General features: G+C 46.7%; 1 protein-coding gene across 1 annotated transcript in view; it reads right to left on the bottom strand.

Annotated features, from left to right (window-relative positions):
• The window catches only part of BAZ1A (bromodomain adjacent to zinc finger domain 1A), a 318,920-nt gene that overhangs the window by 22,453 nt on the left and 274,090 nt on the right, over positions 1–22,377 (bottom strand). The window contains exons 19-24 of the mRNA XM_069209108.1: positions 21,530–21,672; positions 12,214–12,356; positions 11,627–11,722; positions 10,630–10,877; positions 7,165–7,427; positions 5,496–6,031 (exon numbers count right to left, since the gene is read on the bottom strand). Coding sequence (XP_069065209.1) covers positions 5,496–6,031; positions 7,165–7,427; positions 10,630–10,877; positions 11,627–11,722; positions 12,214–12,356; positions 21,530–21,672 — 1,429 coding nt within the window. The remainder of the gene's footprint in view (positions 1–5,495; positions 6,032–7,164; positions 7,428–10,629; positions 10,878–11,626; positions 11,723–12,213; positions 12,357–21,529; positions 21,673–22,377) is intronic.

A 22,377-nucleotide genomic window follows, 5' to 3' on the forward strand; every position in this document is an offset into this window, starting at 1 on the left:
ATTGCCTTCTTTCGTAAAAGGGTGAGAGCGCCTCTTTGCGCAATAGGCTGACGTGAGACGGATTGCATTTGGCTGGTGGCAAGTGCGGTGGAGGTTGCAGGAAAAGAAGAGTAGCCATTCTCGACAATGTTGAGCACCCATTGGTCTTTTGTGATAGAGCGCCACTCGTGAGTAAAGTCTGTGATACTTTCCCCCCCCCCCCCACCGGAGTGGTGCACAGTGTTAAATGAAGCGAGTCCTCAATGTTTGGCCGGCGCTTTGGGTGTGGACTGTTGTGGTCTACTTGACCCTCGTTCCCTTGTGGCCTTACGAGACTGAAAAAGCGGGCGTCCTTGCCTCTGCTGTGGCCTCTGGGACCAGTGAGGGGTTTGAACCCTCTGCTGGAAAGGGCGCCTGTCATAAGGCCTATACCTTCGCCTGAAGTCCTTCTTTCTCTCCAGGCCTACTGCCCTCATGGTGTCCACTTCTGTTTTCATGCGCGCCATTTCTTCGTCCGTATGGGTACCAAGCAGCGAGTTCCCATTGAATGGAAGATTTAGGATGCGCTGTTGTGCTTCCTGTTTTAATCCAGTCAGTCTCAACCAGGAAGACCTTCTTGCACAGATCCCATGTGCGTACCCATGTGCAGCTAAGTCTGCCCCATCTGCCGCTGCGCTGATGACCTGGTTGGAGACCAGACATCCCTCTTGAAGGATTTCTTGGAAGTCCTGCCTGTCCTCTCTAGGTAATTTTTTCTGTGAACCTGTTCAGAGTCCCACAGTGAACAGTCATATCTGCCTAGGAGTGCAGACGCGCTGGAGACCTTCATCATAGATGCCGCCGTGCCGCACATTTTTCTCCCCAGAGAGTCTAGATGTCTGCTCTCTTTGTCCGGTGGACCTTGGAGGATGATGCCACTGAGTGAGTTTTTCGGGCTGCAGCCAATATGACTGAGTCCGGTGGCGGATCCGTTCTGAGAAATAAAGGATCTTGTTCAGGCGCTTTCTATTTTTTCAAAATCCTAGCAGGAGCAGATTTGAGGGTGGCTGGAGCTAAAAAGGTGTCCATGGTTGGCTGCAACAGGCCAGGCACTAGCGGCAGTAGCTTTTTTGAAACCGCTCTATGCTGTAGAGTCTCAAAAATGACTGATGAGGAGGTTGATGGTTCTGGAACCTCTATGTTTAGCTTCTGTGCTCCCCTGACAAGCACCTCATTAAAAGTAGTGATGTTGTCCACCTGTGAAACCCTAGCTGGTGGAGAATCTGTTAAGGTGGGGGGAGTATCGTCCGACAGATGACCCTGACGACGATCAAGAGGGCGACCTTCTGTGTCTTGATCGTGACCTAGATCGTCGCTGGGAACATGACCTGCTACGAGACGCTGTAGCAGAGCGCCCAGGCCTCGTCGGCTGGTGAGAAGCAGAACAAGCCTGTCCTGCCCGCGCTGTCGGTGATGGTGTTCTCGGGAGAGAGGCAGTAGGAGAGTACATCCTTGAATACTGCGAATCCAGGGAGGCCGTTGGTCTGTTAAGGCTCTCCAACCATCTTGGTGACAAATTGATGGGTGAGACATGCCCCGACGATGCCGCTCTCGACCGAGATGAACCACTTCTTATGGAGACCACTGGAGATGGAGTGGTCTTATCTGCTGGCGGAAGTCGAAGTTCTGCTCCCTGCAAGACAGGTAAAACCTGTGTCTACGTCGACAGCCGTAATGACGTCGAAGGAAGCGCCGCCGGTTGTTCCTGTCTCGACATTGAGTGTCTTGACGTCGAACGGCGATCTCTGGACTGCGACCTGCTCACCGTCGTGTGCCTCGACGCCACTGGGGCGATTTCGACATCGTCTCTCTTGACGTCGAGGGGTGCGAGGCCTTTGGCGGCGAATGGGCACGCCGGGGATGGCTCGAAGTCGATCGGCGGGTTGCCGTCGACGGAGATATGCCCCTGCGATGGCCATGTTCTCTCGACGCCGGTCGGGTCGCCGATCTATGGCAGTGAGATGGTGGCAGCGACGACGTCGACGGGGAACAAATAGGTATCTTCCTACCTGCTGACGTCGATCTAGCCTGTCTCTCCTGAGAGTGGCTTGCTGGCTGCCGGGGAAGCGAAGAGAATGATGTTGTAATTTTGAGAACAAAAAAAAAAAAAACTCCATAGAAGTAAAGCATTTTAGCCTGTTTATGACTATAGTCTGCATTGCTGTTTTACACATGTATATATGAGTTTGGTATGAAAATTTGTCTACTAAAAATGCTATATATATATTTTTTGTGCTTATTTCATACTTTATATATGTGTATTTTATAAATGCTCCAGGGTCCCCGCACAAGGGCGGGAATATTCAATGTTTATGACTATTGATGAGGATCCCCTGGAAGAGAAGAGAAATGTCCAACCATAGCTGCCTGTCATATCCTCCCAGGAGCACCAGCGAGTTTGCAGCGCAGACCACAATGGCAGACACGGAAGAAAATCTCTTTCCAATGCTGTCAAGGCGCCTACCTTGTCTGGGGGTGCAGATAGAGGTGCCAAAGGGTTTCTAGAACGTCGCTGGGCAGCCTAATAAACCACTGAGTCTGGTTTTGGATGTCCCACCAGGCAAGCAGGGGCGTCCTCTGTTGGAGGGTATTCAACAGAAGACGGCTCCAGTGAAGGGGTGCCGGGAGTACATAGTCATCCCATTCATCCTGCTCCAAGAGAACTTCTTCAGCCTCTTTGTCTGACGAAGCCTCGGCTTGTGGACTCTGTGGAGCTTGAGGAATCTGTGGAGTACCAGGGAGAACTGGTAGAGGTATCGGAGTACATGGTGCAGTAACTACTGGTGTAGGATCTTTTGCAGGCTGTGGATGGAAGCGCTCCCTATAATCCGCCAGCATGGCCTGTAGGTCAGAAACCAGACCAGAAGGTAAGCACTCCATTCCTTGCTGTGGGACTGGATCATAATAATGCTGATCATAATAGGAGTCATCATCAGAGTACTCCTGACATTTTACAAGCAACCGGGATGGACTCTTGGCTACTCCGTCTGGATCGGAGTCGTCGTCGCCATCTAAAAAGCGAGATGGCAAAAGTCTTGACACCTTACTTAGCAATGACAGACTGTGTCAAATGAGTCTTTGAAAGCCTCTTAAGAGGAGTATGCTCCGCAGAGTGGTAGAGGCAATGTTGATGGTCTTTGCCGTTTTGCCGGAAACATTTTGAAAAAACCTGGTGTCATCGACAATAACAGTTACTGGAAACATCGTCAACGGTGTGATAGACGACAATACTACCGTACACGCGAGTGTCGTCGGCGAGGGCATCATCGACAGAGGCACCATCGACGTGAGCGTCGCTGTGAGATCAATCGGCGACGGGAGGGTCGTCAACAAGAATAGCGTTGACGAGATGGGGCGTCCCGTCAACGAGGATCCTGCAGCCGCTGCCGTCGACATTGATAGAGTGACTATTACCGGCGTCTCTGATGAAACAGTCGAGAGTACAGTCAACGATGGCGCCGTCGACGGTGCTTAACTTGGTTTCTTGAACTTGTGGAGAACTTTCGGAGGTGGAGTAGCCAGTTCAGAAACCTTCTTTTGAGAGGATTTGAGGCATTCTGTGTCTGTTCTCTTCTTCTGTGGAGAGCTATGACTTTTAGAAGAGGTCCCAGCTGATTTCTGTGCCATTTTCTTAGGACGCTCTTGAACATCTGAGCCTTCCTGCCTTCTTTTAACAGGTGTTTTAGGCGCAGAAACAGAGGAAGAAGCACTATCCTCATCAGAGGCTGAGTGGCCAGTATTACTTTTCTGAAGCCACAAAAGCAGATGACCCTCTCTGTCTTTCAAAGTCTTTGTATAGAATTTTCTACATATTTTGCAGTGCTTTGTTTTATGGCTGGGATAGAAGCAATAAATGCATTCCTCATGTGGATCATCCACATATCTTTTCTTCAAACAAGAGGAACAGGATCTAAAAGGCCTTTCCTTGGTGTCTGACATGGCAGCCAGTTTGAAGCACCAGAGAAGAAAAGAAATGTCTCAAAATTCAGGTAGTAGATCTTCTGAGAGAAAATAGTGAGCAGAGCTCAAAGGAGACTCCTCAGCACGACGTGCAATGGAAGATCTGAGGGAAGGCAGCTCCTCACAGGGGCTTCTAAGGGGTGAGACAATCTGATTGGTTCAAATTTGAGTTTGGGTCTATTTGACAAAATGACTGACAGATTATTCTATTGAGGCCTAGGCCATGTATTGTACATGTACATTTTCAGGCCTAGGTTGTATATTCCACCGAGGACTCCCATCTCGACGACGGGGAAGTGTTCAAGTATGTGAATCTATGAAAGTTCTAATACTGGAGTAAAGATATAGATCTAAGAATATCATGGTTGGACTGTTTAATTATTTTCACAATGTTAACGCTGGTTACAATGCTCTGTTTCATATGCTTAATTGCAGCTCATTCTCTCTATGCAAGAATACGACAGTTTCAATAAATGTTTGAAAACTTCTATTCTTATATTCATTGTTGTAGATGCCGGATTTACCTGATTAAGTCGCTTTTGACTGCGTGTCTTTCGCGGTCTTCTGTCTCAACAACAAAGTTGACCTACCTTTGTAGGAACGGCTCCTGGATCAGTCCTGCTCTCAGGACCCTGAAGGAGGAGGACAACGACGCATGGCTTCCACCAAGCGCGACCAGAATATTTTCATACGACGTTCTCTTAACGCATAGGGCTGAGGACGAAAGCAGGAGCCTCATTTCTCAGACTTGTGGGGCATCCCGAGGCACCACATACAAATAGTATGCTGGTCAGTGACCAACATCTGCCTGTCACAGGACCTAAATTCCAAAGGCATAAGTGAAAAAGGGGACACTGACTCCTCAAAAAGAATGTCAAGATAGACCAAAACCGGCCTGTTAACTGCTCGAGACATGCGTTGGAATTGCTGAAAAGAAGGATCTGACGTCAGTGTGTCAGAGGGAGGATTATATTGACTCAGTCGACGCCACATCTGATGGAGGACATCGAAACAGTTTAGCAACACCCTTCTCCAACAAACAGACTGGATCCAGTCTGGAACTGGTGAGAATTCAAAGCAAAGGAATCTGCAGCTGGTTGACTATCAGATAATTTTACATGAAGTCAGTGTCCATGTTCAATGTACACCAAGAAGAGGAGTTACAACACATCCTGAGATGCGAGCAAATTATTCAAAGAACAACAACTTGCAAACATTCAAGCCCAACACTAGCTGGCAGGAGTACAAACAGATGTACACATACACACGCAACCCTCACAGGGGCATCCAAGCTGCATAACTGTAGGCCAAAGTGAATGCTTTCACAGCTACAGGAAAGTCATGAGGAGGAAATGGTAACACATTTTGATGCAAATCCATGGGATGGGTTTAAAATTTAAAATAATGTGCAACAGAGAATAAGAAAGAGATGGCACATTATGTGAAAGCGAAAGAGCTTGGTTTCAAGATCAGTAAATGTCTCCCTCCAAACATCTCTGCTTTCACAAGCTACATACCTGCTACCTGCCGTTTATGGCCTCTTCCGGAAGGCTCAGTGATCACAAGAGGTAGGTTTTGTGGCGACCCATAGGACTGTCTGCCGCCGGGGATGGAGTCTGCATCATCAAGCTGGAAGAGGCGGAATGTGTAAGGGCTGCGGTTCAGCGTGTTATCAGCAGTTTTTGATCCTCGCCCTCTCCCTCGCCCACTTCTTCCTCTCCCACGTCCAAGCCCTTGCCCTCTGCCTTGCTGCTTCACCTCTTCGGTGAGGGATTCATCAGACGACTCTGGCTCCGGAGGGATATAGCTCTGGCGGCTGCGGCTGCTCATGCGAGAGGTTGGCTTTTTGTCCGGAATGGGTTCTGACATTGCTTTCTTTGCAGAACCTCTGCCCCGGCTGCCTCCCCGGCCACGCCCTCTGCCCCGGCCCCTAGCTGCATGCCACCCTTGGTTTGGAGTGGTCGGCTGGCTACGAGACGTCATGCCACCTCTGGCCTTGCTTCCTTTTGCTTTTACCAGCACTACTTCTGGTCGCCGTCCTCTTTTCGGTAGGCTGCAATTGTGAAGGAAAATTGTCTAGTTAGGAATGATTTGCATATTGCTTCTAATCTCTTAACTTGCTTTGAACATGCAAGCACAACAATATCAGTAAATAACGTCCTGCTACTGCAACTCTAAGCTCCATGCAACCGCGTCTTCCAGTATCTATCAATTTCAATCCAAATAATTTAATTTGATTATAATTTAAACCATAAACCCCAAAAAATAAATCATGTAATTACATATAAATTCATTTTTGCAACAGACTTCAATCTTAACACCAATAACCAATGAAAATCTACTTTAAATTTTACTTTTTAATTTAAGGTCAACACATTGAAAAAGGCCCATGGAGAACGTCGCAATGGTGTGGAAAACTGCTGTAAAGAAGAAAAACGTATCTATATATTCTAAAGATCAATTTTGAGTGCCAGTCAAACAAAATGAGCCTGATTTAAAATAGCAGCCAAAACCCTTAGTGCACCAATAATCTGCAAACAGGCATTGTCCCAAGGACAAAAGGCAGGCACTTCTGAAATAGCTCAGCACTGTGGCAAAGGCAACATATGTTCTAACAAAGCCATCCTAAATCTTGGGAAAAGATTACACTGATGTGGAAAAGACAAAGGTTAAGAACGAGCCCTTCGTGATAGTCATTGTTAAAAGGCGATGAGGTGAGCGTCTACTGTGATACTGAGTCACCTCCTTGGTGAGTCGCCTTCGATGTAATAAAGCTCTTTTTGTACATCTCATTTGTTTCTGAAGGGAGTGGGTTCAGGGTTCATACAATTCAGGGCAACAATTTAATACAAAACTTTCTTATAGAGGAAAGCCATTGCCATCGACCAATGGATGCCACCTGTAGATGATCCTGCATCATATCACGATTAAAAGTAGTGTCAGGGTTGGACTAAACTGGACATCACAGCAGGAGCCATGTCTATTTCATCCCTCTGGGATAGCTGGGTGTGGGAGGAAGAATGGGGAGAACTCTGGGGTAGCCCAGAAGCTGTCTGCAAAGACCACTCTCTCCTATTTATAGCTGGGCTCATCGAAAATGACTCAGATCCATGAATATTGTTGTCCACGTCTACTGGTGATCAGTAGATGGGCTAGACCTTTACTTCGCCTTTATCACCAAATTACCTCTGCTCTGATCCAGATTCCGCCTCATCACCCTCCTGTTCTTCCTCTCCAAGATCATCTTCCTCCGCCTCATCTTCCTCTTCCTCCTCCTCCATGCCTTCATCCTCTTCTCCATCTTCCTCTTCGTCCTCCTCCTCTTCCTCCTCTTCCTCCTCCCCATCCTCGTTGTCGCTCTCCATAGAAGATCTCTGCCTGGATGATACTCTGTGGACACGAGCTTTGGGTCGGCAATCGGGGCAGAACCAGTCTCCTTCCGGAACCCCCTGTACAGGGAGGAGAAAACCATTACAGCAAGGTCAGAAATGAAGACAGGCTGTCCAAAAGATCCCCTACGTGAGCACACCAGGCAGCTGAGCAGCAACACAAATTGTCTGTACTCCTCATGTTAACAATGAATGCCTTACTGGGAAGCCATAGTAAGGCAAGCGGAGATCACGCACTGCATGCAGTTGCAATTGACTGATTTACACCGCATGATACGTCACTACCTCAACCTCTATACCTAGGACTTGCCATCATTAACCCTATCCTGAGCACTAAAATGAACATTACTCTGACCACATCAGTTCGAACTTAATTACAACCCTTGCGCCGAACATTACTGCTACCCCTGGATCCAACCCTAATCCCAAGCAAGCCACACAAAAAAAAAAAAAAAAAAAATAGAAATACAAACCCCAAATTGCAGGTAGCTGCCTATCTAGTGGACTAAAGAAGTACACTGTGCAGAGAGTCCAGGCAAACCCCAGAAGTATCAAAGAGGAACAAATGACACCCCAAAGGCTCTCTTTTGTGGCAGTGTGGTCGAGCAGTTGGGCTTATCAGAGGGTAGTGCTAAGCATGTAAGGCACACTCAAAAGGCAGTAAGTGAGACACTCAGAAATCAGACGCCAATTTATAAAAAATACCATACTCTTATATACATTTAGCTACCAAGATCACCAGTCCCAGGTGAGTACTTTTCGAGATATGAACAGTTTTTTTTTTTTTTTAAGTTGACTGCAATTTTCAGATGCAGTAATGTTATCCTATGGAGGAAAAATAAGCACTGTACACAGGTAGAGTACAGCGACTTAGGGACAAATCTCCTGGACTTAAGGAGAGTATGAGGCAAGGTCCACGGGCACACCAACAGGTCACCTCGAAAAGTAGAAGTGTGTTATGGTGTTGGTTTTCAAAGTCTACGGGAATCGGTCCGGTTACAAAGTTGCTGAAGTGATGAACTGGAAGGGCAGTCCAGGGGAGGACCTACACTGCAAGTGCTGCTGTGACCTCGGTCTGGAAGAGACAATATGGGGCGGGGGAGTTCACAGGCACTCCTCCTCAGGCTGCAGGGTGCAGTGGTGTCTTCTGGCATCTGGTTCCGCAGGATTGCAGGGGGGCCCGCGGAAACAGTCTTCAGTCATGGACTGGGGGTCCAGTCTGACCAAGCCAACAAGTGGGCTCAGGTTTCACGAGGCTGGGAGACATCTTTGGTTCTCTTCGCCTCAGCCCAGGGCTGATAGGTGCAGAGGTACCCCGAGATGTCAGGTTTGTCTCCAGGTCATTTCTGGAGGGCCTAGGGACCACACTGACACCATTGGCTCACTTCAACATTGGCTAGGTGGCTTGGATGCACTGGTGTTGTCCAGTGTCTGGTTTTTGGTGGTCCTAGTGCTCTATTCTTGGCTATTTGCGAAGTACTGGCAGCTCATCCAGTATCTTGGAGGCTTCAGCGGCTGGACAGGTCAGTTGCTTCTCGAGGGTCGGTTGCGGCAGGCAGGCTGGCAGGGTTGGCACCAGGTCAACCATGCTCCTCGGATCAAGCAGGCTTCTTGTCCACTCCTTTTGTTTCCAGCGAAGATCTGGTTTCCTGGTGTCCGGGCGTCCCCTAAATATTCGAAATAGGGGAAGTTAAGGGGAGTAAAGGGTGGTAGACAATGGGCTTTCTTACCATTGCAGTCACTACACCACCTAGATGACCACTTCCTGTGGGGAGTGGGCATCACCCCTGTCCAGAGGTCCTAAATTCCACCACACAAGATGGCAGAATTTCTTAAGTCATGTCCACTTTAGACGGGTCATCCTAGCGATGTGTCCAGACTGCAAGGGCGGCATGCCTCCTGCATAGCTAATTTCCCACCTGTCCAGGTGCCAGATGCGCCCTGGGGCTTGGGGGGTTGGCATACTCTCCAGAGGAAGGCCAGATCAGCATACTAAAAACAGCAGGCTTTTTTGAAGCTCCTGCCTTGGAATGCAGGGCCCACTGTAGGGAGGGGTGGTTAACATCCCAGCCCAGACAGGTTTGTGTTTCTGATCTCCAGAGTGAAGGCTCTCACCCCGGAAGGTCAGATTCTCGTCTGTTGGTGGCAGACGAGTCAGAACCTGTCAGTGAGCTCACCAGCAGTTGGTAGGTTTTTCAGGGGGCACCTCTAAGGTGCCCTCTGGGTGCATATATTAATAAATCCTTTACCTGAATTAGTGAGGGCTTATTAGCACGAGAGGTTTGATACCAAACATCCCTATGTTCAGAGAAGCGATCATGCAGCTGGGGATCTCATATTAACCAGTGTCGAAGACATGTATTTAAAATGGCTTCCCTGCACACTTACTATGTCTAAGAATCAACAAAGACAGTATGGGCATATTTGTAATACAATGCACCCCTGCCTTAGGGCTGGAAGGCCTACTGTAGTCGTGACTTATGCAGATATTACAAGTAGTGTTTTAGGGGACATGGCACACACCGGGTTTTCAATTTTGGGAGCACCTCGTCATGCAGCCTGCAATGGCAGTCTGCATAAGTTTGGTGCCAGCACAAGTTGTGCTGCAGCTGTGAGGGGCCCTATTCAGTACCCAGGCCCTAGGTACCAGTGGTACCATTTACTTGGGACTTACAGTGGTGCTTAAGGGCCTGGTCACTTGGGGATTAAATGACCAGGTGTCCTGTATTAGGGAAGGAACACTGGCAACCTGGTTAGCAGAAACCGAGTGCACTTCTGTCAAAGTTGCATTAAAAAAAAAACAGGCAAAAAGAGTGGGTGTGTGTGTGCGCGCAGGGGGAGGAGGTAGGTTTGCACACAATCGTGTCGAGAGTTGGAGCCAAAAACGGCCTTTAGCCTCTTACATTACTGCTGCTGAGGCAGAGGATGAGACTTTCTGCTAATTTTCTGGTTGCACCTTTGTGATTTCATGGAGCGAGACAGCCGTGATGCTAGTCGGCGAGAGTTTGGGGTCAGAGAACAACATCTGAATTGGTTCTGGGGGCATCGCAAGCACAGAAGGGAGTGGCATGGACCCTGGGGCCAGAGCGGAACAGACTACAAGAACTACAGCAAGATTACTTCAAGGTTATTTGCAGATAAATACACTACAAATTAAGACCCAGTCGGACAAGATAGCTGGCTGTGTAAAGAGATTGGAGCTTTACTTGACTCTCAAAGTTACCTTCGATTTACATTCACTTTAAAATTCTCCAGTACACACCTTGAGCTTGGGCCTCACACAGTATGTGTGGTAGCCTCGGTCACAGATGTCACATAACACCATGCACTCCGCATCCCCTTTCCTGCGGCACACCCTGCACCGTGTGTTCAGGATAGATCTGGCCCAGATAATACTGCGCTCCAGGGTGGAAAGATGAAGAAAGATTTGGGACAGACTGCCAGAAGTGAGAAGAGATTCCCTCCAGCGGTCCAGGACAGTCCGACACAATCGCCCATTGTCGCTAGCATCTAGGAGACAAAGAAAATATGAGTGCAGTAAGTGATTTGGCTACGAGTCGCGCGCTCAAGCATTTCTCCACTACTTTTTATAAAGCTACACTTTCAAACCAGAGAAAGCATTTTTTTAGAGCAAAGTTCTTTCTAGGAAATAAATCTGACAAGAAGACATTTTAAAACTGAGTCATACAAAGATGCACAACGTCTAATAAAAAAATTGCTAAAGGTTACAGGCAAAACGTTGTATTTGCATTGAGCAGAAATCTCAACTGCTGACCGGCACTCAAAGCTACAGTACCCTCAGCAGCACAGCTGGCCGCCCTGAACTGGGATTTATAAGAAACTGCCTGGTAAGGTAGACCAGGAGGAGTCAGAAAACAGATCAGCTGAGGGGTCTTGGAGACACCAGACTTCTGTGGGCAGGACCACCTTGTCAACAGTGCCAGGTAAACCCTTACTTATGGTTGAGCAACACTGAACTGGCTATAAAAAGAAACAGGACTCACCCGCATACTATCCTCTCTGTTGACACTAATTGAGAACAGCTGAAATGAGAATTAGGAATTACATGGAGTGGGGATAACCAGGATAGCAAAAGGCTTCTTCTGGGAAAGAGGGGACACCTGATACGTGGGGCAATCTGGCCTGTGTGGACATGGGTTTGTTCCATAAGGTTGTCATTACAAATAGTCCTCTGGTGGTACTAGTCTGTGCTCTACGGACTCCTCTTCCCAGGAGTATCTGCCAAAGGTAAAACTCACCATCTCGTTCACTCGACTGATCGTCGTCTTTTTTTTTCTTGTCATCTTTTCTTTTTTTGTCCCCTTTTTGGTCCTTTTTACTATCTTCTACATCACCTAATTTCAAAACAAAAAACCTGTCTTTAGAGTATACCTTGTCAAAAGAGGTGCAAAGTTAAGCACACAGGAGGAAAATTAAGGCATCTTGTTCAGTCTGCTCTTAGTAAATCAAACCCTATTGCATATCAAGACACTGCACCCACTGAACTCACCAAAAACCACACACATCTGACCACAAAACCATCAGAATGTCCTCTCTCAGGACGAACAGCTCCATTATTCTCACCCAACCCACTCTTAAAGAGCATTTGTAAATGCTACATGACAAACCTGCTGGGCTACAGAACCCAGGTGCCTCTTACCCTTGTGCAAGTTAGGAGTAATCAAGGTCTCTCCCAATGAACCCAACTCAGTTCTCAATCACCCGCACCTACATTTCCCATAAGAAATATGTAATGTGAAATTCTCAAAACTAGTCCCTTCTCCCCAGAAGCCGTCCTCGACTACAATGCCAAGGGCTCAGTCCACCTTGCTTAGGCGTCACATACCTAGTGGTGGCTTCAAGAAACGTCGCTCGACGCCCTGTTCAATCTGCAGCAGCGCCTGAGCCAGGTAGTGAACATTGTTGCTGGTGAGCTGAGGTGTGTTGCTGGAGCCTGTACTCTGACCTTCAGTCTTCAACTCCGAGAGCCTGAGTGCAGAGAGGACAAAAATAAATATTACCTTCATATCATAGAAAAGTGATTTTATATTAATGACTCCATGAAGGTAAATTAAACTATGTAAATGACACTTTAAAACAATGGGGTAAGGCGGTGGTTCCCAACCTTTAGTCTGGGGACCCCTGGAGGTCCTTGAAGCCTCTTCAGGGGGTCCGCAACTGCTTAGAAAATTAAATATTAACAGATTAGGTCCTCAGCTTTCAGTAACGACTGATTGAGGAGGTCCCCGGATTCTAATAATGATTCAGTGGGGGTCCCCGGGTTCCAGTACTGATAAGGTGGAGGTCCACAGAAGTCAAAAGGTTGGGAACCACTGGGGTAAGGAATGTGTTTGCCCTAAAGCCATCTTAGCTCCTCTCTCTGTTAAACAGAAACCAGACGTGGCTGGCAAAGAATGGCTCCTTCCCGTGGAGCATGACAACTTCTAACTGCCCTTACACTAGGGCTTTACATCAAATGTCATCTGTAAACATCAGTCATGCTAGCACAGACTTCTACGCAAAGGTGGGGCTTGTCTGCAGTTCACCATGGTCCACAGTCAGCAACAGCAAAGTTGAATCATAGAAGATATTTGGTTTGACAAACTGCATGGGCATCAGTTTGGGGATCTCCTCAGAGATACAAGATCGGATGACATCCAGGCTGATACAAAATAGAACTGATTTCAAATCAATATTACTCAGTATTTCATCATGATCAAATTAAAAATGTAATAATGATAAATGGGCACTGGCTAGTGATCTAAACCACAGAGTACAATTTTCAAGAGTGGGTAGCTTAGAAAAATAGCCACAACCAAATCTGTCAAATACAAAAAGAGGATTGGACCATCAACACAATCCCATCTAAATAAGCCCATAACAGGGAATTTGTTGAAGGCCTTTTCTTAAGGATACACCTGACTTCTCTACAGATACCATAGTTATGGAATAATAACTTGTAGAGCCCATATTTCCTGAGGTACTTACCATAACTTGGTCCACTATCAAACATACTTTTTAAGTTGAGAAAGGGATAGACAGCTCTTTTACTTAACATATTTGGGAAGTGACAAGTTTAAAGGAAAAACCCGATTGCAGGTACTATGGAATTTTAGGGACCCTGCTTGTACTTTCAAGATGAATAAGTTACTTAACTTCAGTACATCTGTTCGTGGCATTAGTCGCTGCAGATTCACATGCTGTGCACATCCCGCCATCTAGTGTTGGGCTCGGAGTGTTACAAGTTGTTTTTCTTCGAAGAAGTCTTTTTGAGTCACGAGACCGAGGGACTCCTCCCATTTCGACTCCATTGCGCATGGGCGTCGACTCCATCTTAGATTGTTTTCCCCCGCAGAGGGTGAGGAAGGAGTTGTGTATGCTAGTAATAGTGCCCATGCAATGGAGTAATGTACATAATGTAGTTTAAAGTAATATATTTTCAAATTTACAAATGTTCAAGATCAACTTCTTAACGGCTACCGGCTCCCGGGGAGGCGGGTGGGCGCATGTGAATCTGCAGCGACTCATGCCACGAACAGATGTACACTGGGTAAGTGACATTTTCCGTTCGGTGGCATGTGTAGCTGCAGATACACATGCTGTGCATAGACTAGTAAGCAGTTATCTCCCCAAAAGCGGTGGTTCAGCCTGTAGGAGTTGAAGTTGTTTGAAACAATGTTCGTAGTACTGCTTGACCTACTGTGGCTTGTTGTGCTGTTAACACATCTACACAGTAGTGTTTGGTAAATGTATGAGGCGTAGACCATGTAGCTGCCTTACATATTTCGATCATTGGAATATTTCCTAGAAAGGCCATGGTAGCACCTTTCTTTCTGGTTGAGTGTGCCTTTGGTGTAATAGGCAGTTCTCTCTTTGCTTTAAGATAGCATGTTTGAATGCACTTAACTATCCATCTAGCAATGCCTTGTTTAGAAATTGGATTACCTGTATGAGGTTTTTGGAAAGCAGTAAATAATTATTTTGTTTTTCGAATTAGTTTTGTTCTGTCAATGTAGTACATTAACACTCTTTTGATGTCTAATGTATGTAGTGCTCTTTCAGCTACAGAGTCTGGCTGTGGGAAGAACACTGGTAATTCTACTGTTTGATTCAAGTGGAACGGTGATATAACTTTTGGTAAAAATTTTGGATTTGTCCGTAGAACTACTTTATGCTTGTGTATTTGAATAAATGGTTCTTGTATGGTAAATACTTGAATTTCACTCACTCTTCTTAGAGATGTGATGGCAATTAAAAATGCAACTTTCCATGTTAAGTATTGCATTTCACAAGAGTGCATGGGCTCAAAGGGTGGACCCGGTGGTGTTCTTGGTGGTAGAATTCTTTTTAGTCCTTCCATAAACGCTTTTATGACTGGTATCCTAAATAGTGAGGTTGAGTGCGTAATTTGCAGGTAAGCTGAAATTGCGGTAAGATGTATCTTTATGGAAGAGAAAGCTAGGTTTGACTTTTGCAAATGTAGTAAGTATGTTAGGATGTTTTTTGCAGATGCGTGTAAGGGTTGAATTTGATTATTATGGCAGTAATAAACAAATCTTTTCAACTTATTTGCATAGCAATGTCTAGTGGTAGGTTTTCTAGCTTGTTTTATGACCTCCATACATTCCTGTGTAAGGTCTAAGTGTCCAAATTCTAAGACTTCAGGAGCCAAATTGCTAGATTCAGTAATGCTGGATTTGGATCTGTTGTTTGTGTTGTGTTAACAGATCTGGTCTGTTTGGTAGTTTGACATGAGGCACTACAGAGAGGTCTAGTAGTGTTGTGTACCAAGGTTGTCTTGCCCATGCGCTATTAGTATGAGTCTGAGTTTGTTTTGTCTCAATTTGTTTACTAGATATGGAAGGAGTGGGAGAGGGGGAAAAGCGTACGCAAATATCCCTGACCAGCTCATCCATAACGCATTGCCCTGAGACTGATCTTGTGGGTACCTGGATGCGAAGTTTCGACATTTTGCGTTTTCCTTTGTAGCAAATAGATCTATTTGTGGTGTTCCCCAATTTTGGAAGTATTTGTTTAGTATTTGGGGGTGAATCTCCCATTCGTGGATCTGTTGGTGATCCCGAGAGAGACTGTCTGCTAACTGGTTTTGAATTCCAGGAATAAATTGTGCTATTAGGCGAAAGTGGTTGTGAATCTCCCAATGCCATATTTTTTGTGCCAGGAGACACAACTGTGTCGAGTGTGTCCCTCCCTGTTTGTTTAGGTAATACATTGTTGTCATGTTGTCTGTTTTGACAAGAATGTGTTTGTGGCTTATTATGGGTTGAAATGCTTTTAGCGCTAGAAATACTGCCAATAGTTCTAAGTGATTTATGTGAAACTGTTTTTGGTGAGTGTCCCATTGTCCTTGGATGCTGTATTGATTGAGGTGTGCTCCCCACCCTATCATGGAGGCATCTGTCGTTATTACGCATTGTGGCACTGGGTCTTGGAAAGGCCGCCCTTGGTTTAAATTTATACTGTTCCACCATTGAAGCGAGGTGCATGTTTGGCGGTCTATCAACACCAGATCTAGAAGTTGACCCTGTGCTTGTGACCATTGTGATGCTAGGCACTGTTGTAGGGGCCGCATGTGCAACCTTGCGTTCGGGACAATGGCTATGCATGAGGACATCATGCCTAGGAGTTTCATCACCATTTTGACTTGTATCTTTTGTTTTGGATACATGGTCTTTATTACATTGTGAAATGCTTGAACCCTTTGTGGGCTTGGAGTGGCAATCCCTTTTGCTGTGTTGATTGTCGCCCCTAAGTATTGCTGTGTTTGACACGGCAGAAGGTGTGACTGTGTAGTTGATTGAGAAACCTAGATTGTGGAGGATTTCTATGACGTACTTTGTGTGTTGTGAACACCGTTTTAGCGTATTGGTTTTGATTAACCAATCGTCTAGGTACGGGAAGACACGTATTTGCTGCCTTCTGATATGTGCAGCTACTACTGCCAGACATTTTGTAAAAACTCTTGGCGCAGTTGTTATTCCGAATGGCAACACCTTGAACTGGTAATGTACCCCTTAGAATACAAACCTTAGGTACTTTGTGTGAAGGATGTATTGGTATATGGAAATATGCATCCTTTAGGTCTAGTGTTGTCATGTAGTCTTGCTGTTTGAGCAGTGGCATTACGTCCTGTAATGTCACCATGTGAAAGTGATCTGATTTGATGTATGTATTTAGTGTTCTGAGATCTAGTATAGGTCTCAGACTCTTGTCTTTTTGGGGTATGAGAAAGTACAGAGAGCAAACACCTATCCCTTTCTGTTGGTTTGGTACTAATTCTATTGCTTCTTTTTGTAGCAATGCCTGAACTTCTAGTCCTAGAAGATCTATATGTTGTTTTGACATATTGTGTGTTTTTGGTGGGAAGTTTGGAGGGAATTTGAGAAATTCTATGCAATAACCATGCTGGATAATTGCTAGGACCCAAGTGTCTGTTGTTATTTCCTCCCAATGTTTGTAAAACTTGGTTAGTCTCCCCCCCACAGATGTTATGTGTTGGGGATTTGTGACTTGGAAGTCACTGTTTATTTTGAGGAGTTTTGGGACTTTGGAACTTCCCTCTATTCTTTTGGAATTGTCCCCCTCTAAATTGTCCCCGAAAACTTCCCCGCTGATACTGGCTCTGGTAAGTGGGTCTTGTTTGTGAGGTTGTGGGTGCTGTGTCCTCGAAACCCCCCTCTAAACTGTGTTTTTCTAAATGTGCCTCTGCTCTGTGGGGAGTAGAGTGCGCCCATGGCTTTGGCCGTGTCAGGGTCTCTTAAGTTTTTCGATCGCAGTGTCCACCTCTGGCCCAAACAACTGCTGTCCGTTGAATGGCATATTCAGCACAGCTTGCTGTATTTCTGGTTTAAATCCTGATGTACGCAGCCATGCATGTCTCCTTATTGTTACTGCTGTGTTGACAGTTCTAGCAGCTGTGTCTGCAGCATCCATTGCTGACCGTATCTGATTGTTGGAGATACTCTGTCCTTCTACTACTTGCTGCGCTCTCTTTTGGAACTCCTTGGGCAAATGTTCTATAAAGTGCTGCATTTCGTCCCAATGGGCCCTATCGTATCTGGCCAACAAAGCCTGTGAATTGGCAATACGCCACTGGTTTGCTGCCTGTGCCGCCACTCTCTTGCCTGCTGCATCGAATTTTCTACTTTCTTTATCTGGAGGTGGTGCATCTCCTGAACTATGTGAGTTTGCTCTTTTGCGCGCTGCCCCTACTACAACTGAGTCCGGTGTTAGCTGTTGTGTGATGTACACGGGGTCTGTTGGTGGCGGTTTATATTTTTTCTCCACTCTTGGAGTAATGGCCCTTCCTTTTACAGGCTCTTCAAACACTTGTTTGGAGTGTTTTAGCATTCCGGGTAGCATAGGAAGACTTTGATACTGGCTGTGTGTGGACGACAGTGTGTTAAAAAGAAAGTCGTCTTCAATGGGCTCAGCATGCAGGCTGACATTATGAAATGCTGCTGCTCTTGACACCACCTGTGCGTAGGCTGTACTATCCTCTGGTGGCGACGGTCTAGCTGGATAACATTCAGGACTATTATCTGACACTGGTGCGTCATGAAGGTCCCATGCGTCCGGGTCATCTTGACTCATTCCCGTATGAGTTGGGGATTGCATCATTGGTGGAGTGGCTACCGGTGATGGTTATGGAGAGCATTGTGGAGATGGTGGCGGGGTTACTTGTTTAGCCACCTTTGCCTGTGGCTGCTTGTCTTTCTTGGAAGGCAAGCTTGCGTTTCATTTTAATTGGAGGGAGAGTACTGATCTTCCCTGTTTCCTTTTGGATATTGAGCCTTCTTTGTGTATAGTCTGGCTCTATTGTTTCCAATTCCTGTCCAAATCTATGTGTTTTCATTTGTGTAGACAGTCTTTTGTTCCTCAGTGTAGGAACTTGTTTTCGGTTCCGAGGCCGGATGTTTCGGTATCGAAAACTTTTCGGCTGCTTTTTTCGGTTCCGACGAAACCTTCTTTACTTTTGGAGTCGTGGTCTCTCGATGCCGACCCATTTCTGTGCCGCTATCTCGGTGCCGAACCTGTTCGGAGCCACTATCTCGGGCCCGAGATTGCTGTGTGGCGGTATCTCGACCGGAGTCGGATGACTTCGCCACCAGCGTGCCCTTTTTCGGTGCCAATCGGTCACCTATTTTTCAGGTTAAGCCATGGCCTGTTGGCGGTGGCGTCCCCTGGGCTTTAGTGGTTTTTTCGTGAGTTTTATGTTTCGACGTCTTACTCACGGTTTTCTGCGTTTCTTCGGGATCGATCTCATCCGAGTCCGATTCCTGGATGGAGAATGTTTCTTCCTCCTCTTCGAAACGCTCTTGTCCTGTCGGCACCGACGCCATTTGCAGTCTCCTTGCTCTTCGGTCTCTTAGTGTCTTCCTGGACCGAAACGCTCGACAGGCTTCACACAAGTATCTTCCTTGTGTTCCGGCGACAAACACAAGTTACAGACCAGATGCTGATCTGTATATGGATACTTGTTATGGCATTTTGGACAGAAGCGGAATGGGGTCCGTTCCATCAGCCTTGAAGAGACACGTGGCCGGGCCGACCAGGCCCCGACGGGGGATCGAAAAAACCCGAAGGGCCACCGGAGCTCTTCAAAAGTCGGTGTCGATCTGTTGTAACTAACCCGATACCGAACGCAAACAATACCGACGATTTTTCCGAGATTCTAACTAACTTTCCGACCCGAAACACGGAGCGAAAAGGAACACGTCCGAACCCGATGGCGGAAAAAAAACAATCTAAGATGGAGTCGACGCCCATGCGCAATGGAGCCGAAATGGGAGGAGTCCCTCGGTCTCGTGACTCGAAAAGACTTCTTCCAAGAAAAACAACTTGTAACACTCCGAGCCCAACACCAGATGGCGGGATGTGCACAGCATGTGTATCTGCAGCTACACATGCCATCGAACATATATATATATCTCAGGTCTCAAACTGGAATTCGAAACTTTTGAACAGTACCTCATCGTGTTGGTAGGTGGCGCTGTGCACAGACGTAGTTCCACTCCGGAATTGACATGCGGAACCTATATAGGTGCCACTCCTGCACTCTGATAACAATGGCTTTCGAGGCTCTCTGAACCTGGCCCCAACACAACCGCCCTGTATAGCTTGGGTGAAGACAGGTTGTAGGTCATCTGGAAGGACTTGAGCACCACCAAATCCTAAAGCGCTTTGGTGCAGCATCCCAGGAGGCAGTTGGCTTTCACAGATTTGAGGTGCCAGCTGGTGGAAGAAAATATCCTCTTCCCAAAGGTCTCCACTCATTTGGCATTTGGGCTCCTATTTTGGAAGGGGGGGGGGGGGGGGGGGGAGTAGCATTAAAGGTATTCCTGTTCAACATACTTCTAGACACCTATACCACCAAGATTTCAGGAGAGGTGTGGGGAGATGAAAATGCAGGATTGCCTGGGGCAGGGCAGTGGCAGCTCAAAATCTGGCAATTGTCCAGGGGGGCAGAGCTAGGTAAGGTCCAGGCCTCCAAAAGGGTATATGTAGGGCCTCAATGATGGAAAAGAGGAGCTCAGTAGATGTTTGCTGTGGCTGGAGCATTTCCATTAAGACAATGGTTTTGACATCTAACGTGGGGGGGCGGGGGAAGGGGCTGGAGGTCAAGAACTCTGGTCACCCTACGCATGACAATGGTATAAGAAGTGCTCTCCTTAGTGGCAACACGGGGGTGTGTGAAAGTGTAGGAAAGTGGCCATTTTCACATTGTCACCGCCACATTTTTTTGCCACCGGAACAGAGGGTTTTGGCTGAAGGTGCACTGGGTTCCTGCTAACCAGGTCCCCAGTGCTCTTTCCCTAAAACAAGATAAAAGGTCTGATTGTGCACAATTGGCACACACTTCAGTACCTCTGTAAATCCCTAGTAAATGGTACCTCTGGTATCTAGGGCCTGGGCACTATAGAGGGAACCCTAATGGCTGCAGCATGTGTAGCAGACTCCGTGTCATGGTGCACGTGAAGAGTGAAATCAGGACATGGCCCACTCATTGTGTGCCATGCCCAAGTCACTGCATCTAAAACATGTAATTCACCTCTACAGCAGACCTTATAACCCTAAGGTAGGGTACATCATATCGGACGTGAGGACGTATCTGCATGAGCAGATATGCCCTGTGATGTCTAGTTCAATTACTTAGTCATTGCAAGTGAACAGGGAAGCCACCTTAGGGTATGTACTGGGCACTGGTCAATACAAGTTACCCAGCTACATAATGGCTTCACTGAAACCTATAGTGTTTGGTATCACACACCTCGTCTTAATAAATCCATACTGATGCCAGTATTGGATTTACTATGGCATGAACCCAGAGAGCACCATCGAGGTGCCCTCTAAAACCCTACTTTTCTTCTAGTGTGCTGGCTGACTGGTCTCGTCCAGCCTGCCCCCACAGACATGTTTCTGACCCCATGAAGGTGAGAGCCTGTGCTCTCCGAGGTTAGAAATAATGGCTGCTCTGGAAGGAGGGGTTATCGCCTCCTCCAGCTGGATGGCTATTGAATCTGCATCCCAAGGCTGCTTCTGATATGTGATCCGGCTTCCTACAGACCTGGGAGATGAAACTTCCCACCCCCCAATCTCTGAGGCACATTTATGCATGTTGCACTGCCAGACTAGCCAGACCCCTGGGCTGCCTTAGGTGTTCCATGGAAGAAGGGATCCACCATCTTGTTTTTGGTGGAAATAGGAATTCTGGAATAAGAGTTATGCCTACTCCCCACAGGAACTGGTCATATAGGGGGGGTGTAGTCGGTAAAGACCCTATGAAAGACTGCCTCTGTACAGCCATGGCCTCCACAGAGGAGAAAGAGTATCTTTGCTCCTTATGCATGAAGCTCTACACAGGTTGTGATGGTGTGGCCCATTCATACAGTGTAGACATCCTCACAATGGGTGCTGTGCACTTCAACCTGCACATACAGGGTCTAGGCCATCACACTGGCAGTGATGAAGACTGTTGCCTGCACAGCTCTAGAAGATTGCGAGCAGAAAGTGCTGTGCACCGTGTGTACACAAGTGACCACTGGAAAACCATGACAGTCCAGCAGCTGGCATATCAGGGATGGCGCACCCAAGTATAAGATAGGCCTCGAGGTGGTGCCCAGAATGAAGCGCTATCTTACCGCTCTTTCAAAGAAAGCTTGGCTTGATCATCGAGGTCAATCTCTGGGCTGTCACAGTTTATGCCATTCTCCTTCGTTTCTTCACCCAGCTGCTCATATCGCCCACTTTCAAGAGCTTCCCTCCAAACCGGTCTGTCAAATACCTGTAACAGAACAGCCATTGAACATTATGCCGCCAGGCAGAGCACAACTGGGTCCACACCGCTGACAAAACAACATGTAAATGGTTTCAGCCTCTTGCCAGACAGTACATAAAACCAGTCAACAAAAGATTCAAAAGCAATGAAGTCCTCCTCAATCACAGAAAAAGGATCCCAACCACCACAATGTTTCAGTAATTAATGCCTCATAGGAAGGAAAAACCCAGACATGAGAGAAAGGGCCAGCCCCACTTCCCCAGAGCACAACATTCAGTACCTTCAACACAAGCCTTAAACACAACACACCCAATCCTGCCACTTCTCAATCTAGTGTGATTTACAACTACTGTGACATTAGGTACAAACAGTATCTCAATGACTGACAGTTTGTGGCAATAAAGAATCTTCCTCACATGGCTGCAATAAAACAGGCCAGAAACAAGAAGTTCAAAAGGACAGGGCTCACCAAGTTGCTATGTAACATTTTTGAACTAGGAAATTAAAACTGTTTACACAATTTATTCTCCCCAATCTACCAGGACTGGTACCCTTTATCTAACTCCCAAAATAGATCTACAAAACATCCATATGCAGCATTCCTCTGGAAGGCCGATTGCTAAAAGTTCTACAGCATTTGTAAATCTCACATGACTACAGGACCTTTGCCATCACGTCCAGGCCTGGTTCTAGGTCAGCAAGAAACTCGAG

This window comes from Pleurodeles waltl, chromosome 9, assembly GCF_031143425.1.
Source record: "Pleurodeles waltl isolate 20211129_DDA chromosome 9, aPleWal1.hap1.20221129, whole genome shotgun sequence".
In the NCBI taxonomy this organism is placed as follows: domain Eukaryota; kingdom Metazoa; phylum Chordata; class Amphibia; order Caudata; family Salamandridae; genus Pleurodeles; species Pleurodeles waltl.